The sequence below is a fragment of the Pyrus communis genome, chromosome 8, assembly GCF_963583255.1.
Source record: "Pyrus communis chromosome 8, drPyrComm1.1, whole genome shotgun sequence".
Classification (NCBI taxonomy): Eukaryota; Viridiplantae; Streptophyta; class Magnoliopsida; order Rosales; family Rosaceae; genus Pyrus; species Pyrus communis.
The window spans coordinates 12,365,949-12,374,703 of record NC_084810.1 but is presented as its reverse complement, the minus strand read 5'-3'; the positions used below and the strand labels follow the sequence as shown (position 1 = coordinate 12,374,703).

The 8,755-nt window shown below is 40.1% G+C and overlaps 2 protein-coding genes across 2 annotated transcripts; both read right to left on the bottom strand.

The window, feature by feature from the left end:
- Positions 1–48: 48 nt before the first annotated feature.
- On the bottom strand, positions 49–3,654 carry LOC137741590 (uncharacterized). The gene is made up of 8 exons (XM_068481285.1): positions 3,218–3,654; positions 2,970–3,060; positions 2,706–2,851; positions 2,359–2,602; positions 2,101–2,205; positions 1,583–1,973; positions 902–1,400; positions 49–615 (listed from the first exon to the last, which is right to left on the bottom strand). Exons 1-8 carry the CDS (start codon positions 3,652–3,654, stop codon positions 528–530), a joined length of 2,001 nt encoding a protein of 666 aa, XP_068337386.1. The 3' UTR covers positions 49–527.
- A 1,078-nt stretch (positions 3,655–4,732) lies between these two features.
- On the bottom strand, positions 4,733–7,688 carry LOC137742968 (uncharacterized). The gene is made up of 8 exons (XM_068482895.1): positions 7,264–7,688; positions 7,067–7,157; positions 6,785–6,930; positions 6,230–6,473; positions 6,011–6,115; positions 5,725–5,907; positions 5,418–5,622; positions 4,733–5,223 (listed from the first exon to the last, which is right to left on the bottom strand). Exons 1-8 carry the CDS (start codon positions 7,686–7,688, stop codon positions 4,733–4,735), a joined length of 1,890 nt encoding a protein of 629 aa, XP_068338996.1.
- Between the last annotated feature and the right edge of the window lie 1,067 nt (positions 7,689–8,755).

The following is an 8,755-nucleotide window of genomic DNA, read 5'->3' as shown; positions in this document are numbered from 1 at the left end:
TTGGTCTCTGGTTCTAGCACAAGACAACTCAACTCTTACAAACTTTCAATTGCACAAAATAAAACATGCAAATTCTGTTTGCGCATATCGTGCTTTTGATGTTTGTACTTGTGTTTGTGTTTGGACGAGGGACTTTAAATGTCGAAGAACTTTGGATTTGAGTAGCGTGCTGCCAATGAATTACTCAATCATTATAAAACCGCGTTTAGAACAGTACAAAGGCGCTAAACAAGTACATTAAGGTGCCGTTTGAAATGTTAGTCTGCATTATCAGTTACACCATCTTACTATCAGACTGTTTTACATCCAACGGCTGGTCACAGCTTGCTTATTCGTACAAAAACGAAACAAATAGCAAGATAAGGGAAAGAAAAAGAGCGATGAGCCTGCCAATAGGGAGCTGATCTACACTCAGGTCATTGGAAGCCTTCCGGTGAATCCATAATCTCCGAAGGGAGCGTTGGTAATTGCTTGGTCTTCCTTCAGTTCCGGCAGCCATGCTGCTGCGAGGGCATCAACCGGTGAAGTTAATGGCTCAACCACAACAGGGCTCCAAGACACAACGATAACGACACGCTTGACCACGATGGTTGAGATGATCTAGGAGCAGCCGCTCTGACACCATGTTAAAGTTTGTGAGAATTTCTTAATGACTATGATTCTTTTTAGTGAGGAATCTATAATTGATGTTCTTCTATACAAATTAGGAATGTAGCAACCCAATGCATCATTTAAAGGTGTTGACTTGTAAAATTTTATTGTCACGTTGTGTCCCCTACCAATAATGTAATGCCAAGTGTAAGATTTTTCTTTACATAGCATTGCATTATTAGACTAGGAAGTCACACTGATGGTGAACCCGTTTTAAGTAAGTACATCTGCTAATTTAACAATTACTTACGAGTTTGCCGAAGTTGAGTTGGCGTTAGGTTGAGTTGTAAGTCCAAAACCATAGGGAAAGAGGGGATCATAATCTTTGTCACCAACATTCATAGGGAGCTGATCTACTCTCTTGAACCATGTCCTAGCAAGCTTTCCAGTGAATCCATAGTCACCATATAGAACATCAGCGATTCCTTGGCCTTCTGTACCAGGGAGCCACGCAGCCACGAGAGCATCGATCGACGAAATGTAGGGCTCCATCACAATCGGACGCCCAGATACTACGATCACAACACACTTGACTGCTCCACATATGTTTTTTATAACGCTCGGACCTGGTTCTATCATTGTCAAATTTGAATCGTCCCCCTTCGTCTCAGCGTAGGGGAGCTCACCAACAGCAACCACAGCGTAATCGAACTTACCTAACGTGACAAGTTCAAGATCGGGATTTACACTGTAGAAAATTTCTGTCGTCTCGTTAACTGCTTTTGTGATGGCACCAAGTATTGTGGTTCCTGTTTCGAATACAAAGGTAAACATTTTGTTTCCAACTGTATAGTATTAATGTAAAGCACGTCTACCGAGTGAGAGAACAGTTCAGTTTGAAAAGCATAACATGTATTTTTGGTTATCAAATTTGACCGCATGTCATCTTTCAACTATTCTGCCACTCAGCATTGTTACGTCACGTACATACCAACAGTATGGTTGTTGCCACTAACTCCTTGCCAAGTGAGACTCCAACCCCCACATTGATAGCCCAAATTGTTGGCATGGGTTCCAGCAACAAGGATCCTTTTGGCCGTTCTTGGGAGTGGCAGCATTGGGGCATCATTTGGGGTTTTTCCATTCTTCAGAAGAACAAGTGACTTCCTCACAGCTTCCCTTCCCAAATCTCTGTGCGCCTGGCATCCAAGCCAGGGAATATATTCGTAACTTGCCATCGGCTTTTCGAACAGACCCATCATGAACTTGAGAGACAGTATTCTCCTAACTGCATCATCGATACGACTCATTGGGATTCGATTCTCGTTGACATGGTTGGTTAGAAATTTGACGAAGAAAGTATAGTTGTGGGGAATCATGATCTGAAAAACAATATGATGTGGTGCAGTTACAGTACTAACATTCATGTATATTGTGCATTGATAACATGGAGGCTGAAGATATATAGTGCATTGATAACATGGAGGCTGAAGATATATAGCAACTGACCATGTCAAGACCAGCTTGAATGCTAAGAAGTAGCGAGTTCGAATAATTCGTCATGGGTGGATTCGAAATTTTGTCAACACCCAGCCAGTCAGAGATGACAACACCCTGCAAAATTAACAACATGCCGCATCATTGATGATAGCGTTACTGCCATCTGTGTCCCATTTTATCGGATAAATGAAACACTGTCACGTCATTTGATGAGCATATTTGGATACCCCAGCTGTAGTTGAACTTTACAGTTTGGTTGTACCTTACCTTAAAGTTAAGGGTGTCCTTGAGATATTTGGTGATGAGTTCGTAGTTAGCGTGCATCTTGACTCCGTTCCAGCTGGAGTAGGACACCATGACAGTGGACACACCCTTGGCTATGCTCTCGATATAACCAGGCATGTGAATTTCGAACAATCCTTGCCAATCAATCACAGTGTTGTTCTCGTTGATGCCGTTGGTGGTGCCGCCATCTCCCACAAAGTGCTTTGCAGAGGCCGCCACCTTATCCCTATGTATACATACATCATGATGAAGAAATTAATGGGATGAGGAAAAATGGATGGTAGTAAGACTTAGCATTCATGAATGAACACAGTAGTAGTACAACTTACGGTCCACCAACGTAAGGAACACCCTTCGGTGAACCAGCTGGAATTTCACCTTGCAATCCAATCACTAATTCGGACATTTGTTTTACGATACTGGGATCCTCGCTGTAACTCTCGTAACACCTACCCCATCTCGGATCTCTGCAGACCTGTTCATTGTACATGTTCATTCAAGTAGTCTGATTATCTGAGGATAATGGTGATTCCAATCGCTAGAAAAATATTGCAACTTGAACGCCAAACTGTTCAAGGAATGGATAGCATTACCGCGACGCATGGTGCAAATGTATACTGAATGCCAGTAGCTCTAACTTCAAGAGCAGTTGCAGCACCAATCCTCCTGATAAGTTCTCGATCCCTGAAATTGTCATATAAAAACACCCAAATGAACACTACTAGCGCAAGTGGGAGCGAAGGAGGTTGAGGAAATGAGTTAGGACTAGGATAGGTTAATGATTAAATTCCTTTCAACGAATAATTTTCGGGTTGTTCTTTATCAAAGAATAATGACTTGCCTGGTAGCTCCAAGTCCAACATTATGCGGAAAGATTGTGGCCTTGAACACATTGTTGTGGCCATGAACCGCATCAATGCCGTAAATCATAGGGATTCCAAGCCGAGTTGCAAGTGACCAATTCTGAAACTTGTTGATCATGTCGACCCAATCTTGCGTAGTAGCCTGTGTTCGTGGCACACTCTCCCCGCCACTAAGAATACTGCCTATATTGTACTCCTTCATGACCTCAGCTGTGATATTGCCACGGTCTACTTGTGCCATCTGACCGATCTTTTCTTCTAGCGTCATTCGGGCTAGAAGTTCCTCTACCCGATCATTAATACTATATTTAGGGTTCTTGTATTTCATGTCCTCTTCTTCTCCCTCTGTCATTTGTGTCCAGCAGCAAAGGCATAAAAGTCCCACTAAGAGGATTGATGAACTCGGCTTTATCATCCTCGATCAGAAACTACTTCGATTAAATTAAACCTGTACACGTTAAACAGATCAAGTTTAACTTGTTCTCAGTGTACATTCGAACTCTGAAAAGAAAGGAGAGTAAATTAGGAAACAGCATTCCTTTTTATTGGAAAATAAAACATACAAAAAAAAAGAAAAAGAAAAAAAAAGAAAAAAAGAAAGAGGACTCATCGCGGAAGCCGTATATTTATAGGAAGTCTGGAAAGAAAAGAGAGTAAAGAATCAGCCTAGAAAAACAGTATACCAGATCAATATTAATAGAACGAGTGAGCCAACTAATGTTGGAAATTTTGCAATATACAAAACAAGAGAATGTGAATGTATGTGATGCAACACGGATCGACTGAGGTGGTATATTTATAGGAATAATAGTCGTTAAGTTGTAAAGGTTCAAGGCATTGCTTATAAGAAGGAGCTATTCGCGGCTGTCCGATGCATTCCTCAGTCCCCGTAGGAGTGGGCATGTAACGCTATTTGCACTCTCTTACACTAATATTATTTATTCGAAATAATTAAAAGACTGTTAGACGCTTGGATTCAATTCAAATTCAACCAGATAGCGAGATTCTTGACTGTATTTTCAAATTCAAGTTTGCAGCAGCTGTTGGATAGGCTGTTAGAGTATATATAATGAACCGTCACGAAGATTGTGAGCAACTTCACCCCACATCCATGCGTGTATTCCGAGTTTTTCAGGACAACCGAAAAGAATGTTTACTTATGATAAAAACTTGGACAAAAAGAAAGCTGTTGGCCGCCAACATGTTATCGAGCTTGGTTGATAGTATACTCTTTGCTTATTGATTATTTGAAGTCCTTAGTCGTGTTGCTACAAATGCGACGGAGTTTGCTTATTGTTGAGCATGGCCAACTTCTCTAGTGAGATTTTTATCTTCCTGTATTTCCGCAACTCATGCGGCTGATTAACTCTCTCTTTCTCTCTAATATAGAAGAAATAAAAAACATTGAAAATGTAATTTAAATTCCGAAGGGGTTGAGTTATTAATCCAAAAAATGACAAGTAGAACAAAGAGAGCGCTAGAACAAGTATTAACTAAGATGACTGATCAACTGGATCGGTTGTAAGTCCAAAACCGAAGGGAAAGAGGGGATCGTAATGTGCATCACCAACATTCATAGGGAGTTGATCTACTGTCTTGAACCATGTCCTAGGAAGCTTTCCTGTGAATCCATAATCTCCAAAAAGAACATCACTCACTCCTTGGCCTTCAGTTCCCGGAAGCCATGCAGCCACAAGCGCATCAATCGAGGAAACGTAGGGCTCAATCACAACAGGACGGCCAGAGACAATGACAACCACGCATTTGACTCCACCGCAAACATTGGTGATGGTGCTTGGACCTGGTTCTGCAATGGTCAAATTCAAGCTATCCCCGTTGGTCTCAGCATAAGGGGGCTCCCCAACGGCAACGATGGCATAGGAAAAGTTATTAGACTTGACAAAATCAGCATCAGGGTTTTCGCTGAACATAATTTCTGTGCTGGGATCAACTGCAGCTGTGATGGCGCTTAGGATGGTGGTTCCTGTATGCACATAAAATATTTCAGTTACAATAATATGATCGATGTCTAAATTAATTAAGTATACTCGTATGAGTAGAAATTATATGCAAGCGGTTAAGAGCATTGTCCTTGCACCCGAAATCCTATTTTTGATTCCTCTTTCCTCACTATCGCTCATATCAAAAAAAGAAAAACAATTATAAGTGCATCCGAACCAGCAGTGTTGTTGTTGCCGGTAAGTCCTTGCCATGTGAGACTCCAACCTCCACACTGATAGCCCAAGTTGTTGGCATGAGTTCCAGCAACTAGGATCCTTTTCGCCTTCTTAGAGAGCGGTAGAACTGGTGCATCTGCATTTTCCCCATTCTTCAGCAGCACAAGCGACTTCCTGACTGCTTCGCGTGCCAGATCTCTATGAGTCTGCACATTATTCAGCACACATAGGTAAACATTTTCATATTACTTGATTATGCTTATTTTTTATTTAAAAACAATTTAGCATATCTGATCAAGAGTACTAACCTGGCTTCCAAGCTTGTCAACAAAACTCTGATCAGCCAACGGGTTCTCAAACAAACCCATCACAAACTTGACTCTCAAAATTCTCTTGACGGCATCATCAATACGGCTCATGGGGATTAATTTGTTGTTGACATGGGTTGTTACGATATCAATGAACTCGGTGTGATTGAACGGAACCATGACCTAAAAATAAACCAACATACAGCTTCAGTATCATAAAAGTGAACCAACCCACTCGAACAAAATTACCATTTACATATCTTGGTCTAAGATTTGAGCAACTAACCATGTCAATGCCAGCTTGAATACCAGCAAGAACAGAGTTTGGATAATCCAAATGGGGCGGATAGGTAATTTTATCAACACCCTGCCAGTCAGAGATGACAAAACCCTGAAATTTGAACAATCACACTAGTTAATAGAGTTAGTTCATTCATTTTCCAGTATATATATATAGCCAGTGTTTCCAATTAATGTAGTGCAATTTCAAAGTTAATTAATGTACCCTGAACTTAAGGGTATCCTTAAGAAATTTGGTGACAAGCTCGTGATTGGCATGCATCTTCTTCCCGTTCACACTCGAGTAGGACACCATGATTGTTGAGACACCCTTGATGATAGAATGGTAGTAACCAGGCATATGAATGCTCAGCAATCCATGCCTATCAATCACTGTGTTGTTCTCATTGATGCCCTTGACCGTTCCACCATCTCCAACAAAGTGCTTTGCACAGGCGGCTACCTTGTCCCTATACAATATCACAAACAAGTTCTTCATATCAGGAATTCCTAGTTTACTGTAAACCTAGAAGTACTAACATAATCAACGAAATCATGGCATTGTCAATTTTACCACATATTGTGATGAAACAACATAAACTTAAAATTTGACAACTTCGATCACACCTGAACTAAGTTATATATATTTTCTTTTTGTTTCAAACTGTATTTATTAATACCTACTCCGATCAGTAGCTAGGTAGCGTGGTAACAAAGCTGAGTTGAGGATATTTGATTTTTCTAAACAGAAGTACGTACAACATATACTTGATCAACTTACTTTCCACCAACATAAGGAACGCCCTTTCTTAAACCAGCAGGAGGTTCACCTTGCAATCCGAGTATGATATCAGTCATTTGTTCTACTATTGCAGGATCCTCGCTATAACTCTCGTAACACCTACCCCATCTCGGATCTCTGCAGACCTAGTGTCCAGTACATTAGGGTTAAAGATTAATTTTAATATGACTTAGTGATCATTAATAAGAGATGAACATCAATCCAACTACTACAAAAAAAATATACAACTTCAGAAAGCTGTTCAGTTATTTGATAGCATACCGCAATGCATGGTGAAAATACATAATTGACGCCAGTAGCTCTAACTTCAAGAGCAGTTGCAGCACCAATATTCTTCACTAGTTCCGGATCCCTACAAGATCAGCAAATCGTCAAACAAATTAAAGAACTTAAGTAGCAGGTAAAAACATAGTTTTCAAAGGTAGCTATGAATGTGTATGTTGAATACTGGCACATGCCTGGTAGCTCCAAGTCCGACATTATGTGGGAAAATTGTTGCCCTATAAACATTATTGTGGCCATGAACCGCATCAATGCCATAAATCATCGGGATTCCAAGCCGGCTTGAAAGTGAACCATTTTGAAACTCATTGAACATTTTGATCCAGTCCTGTGGACTGGCCTGCAGCCGCGGCACACTCCCTCCACCACTCAGTATACTGCCTAATGAGAAGTCCCTCATGATGTCAGCTGTGACATTGGCACGATCCAGTTGCGTCATCTGACCAATCTTTTCAGCTAGCTTCATTCGACCCATAAGGTCCTTTATACGATGATTTATGGGCTGTTTGGGGTCCTTGTATGCCAAGTACTCCGCCTCTGCTTGTGCCGTGCCTCCCAAGCACAAAAGTCCGACCAAGAGGACTAACGACCTTGCCTTCATCGTTACTATCTAGTCAAACCTGTACAGGTAACATTGTTTCAGATTGATTGCGTGGAAATTAAAACTGAACGAAAATTAAAACACGAAAAGAAGTACCGAAAGTTTGAAAAAGGATTTCGGAGAATTTGCAGACCTTTCAAGAGAGGAGAGGAGGTGAATTATGAAAAAAAGATAGAATGTAACGCTGGCTGAGGAAGCAGTGCTTGTGCACTGGGGTATATTTATAGCAGGAATGTAGTTAAAGATTTAAGTTTTGGATTAGCAAAAAAATCTGGATAGAATTAGATATGTATTAGGATAAGAACCAAAACCAGGTCTTATCTAAGCATCTCATTAATTTTATTTAGTAGAGATTCTGTAGAGAATGTGTTTCTAAAATTGTCTTGCAGTTGAAGAAAATCTTACCAGATTAAGTAATGGGTTTATCATCGATTTTGGTTTTAATTAGAAGATATCTCACTTGCTCATTCGAAACATCTACCAATTTCGCAATGACACGTCTATTTTTTTACATCTCATAATCTATTGTTTTTTGTTGAGTTTAATTAGATCTTTAAAATATTCATCACGTTTTCTGAGATGAAGAACTTGAAATAAGGTCTCATAGTTCAGGAATTTTAGTTTGTATAATAATTGCATTAGGCTCCTCTGCATTATTAAATTCTACACACAACCTCACCTTAAGATTTATAGAGTTGAGATTGTTCGTTGCAAAACAGACAGTACTGGCTTGAGAAGTGGTGTTGTTTCTCAGTTGTCAGGTTTCATACTTTGGCCTTCAAATAAGCTTAGTGAAATTTTTGATTCGTTGATTATCAGGCGTCACCGTTGATTTCTTCCAAGGGCGGAGCCACTTCGTACTTAGATGACCTTTGTGAACTTTTAATGATTCCCATTAAAATATTATGTATTAATGTTATAATTGATTGATATTCTTATATATTTACCCTTGTGGCCAACTAAACAACTTAATTCCTATTTGTTAGGTTGAGAAATGCTAAACAGACTCTTTCAAAGTGAGATAGTGAAACTCTCTCAAAGTGAGATAGTGAAACTCTCTCAAAGTG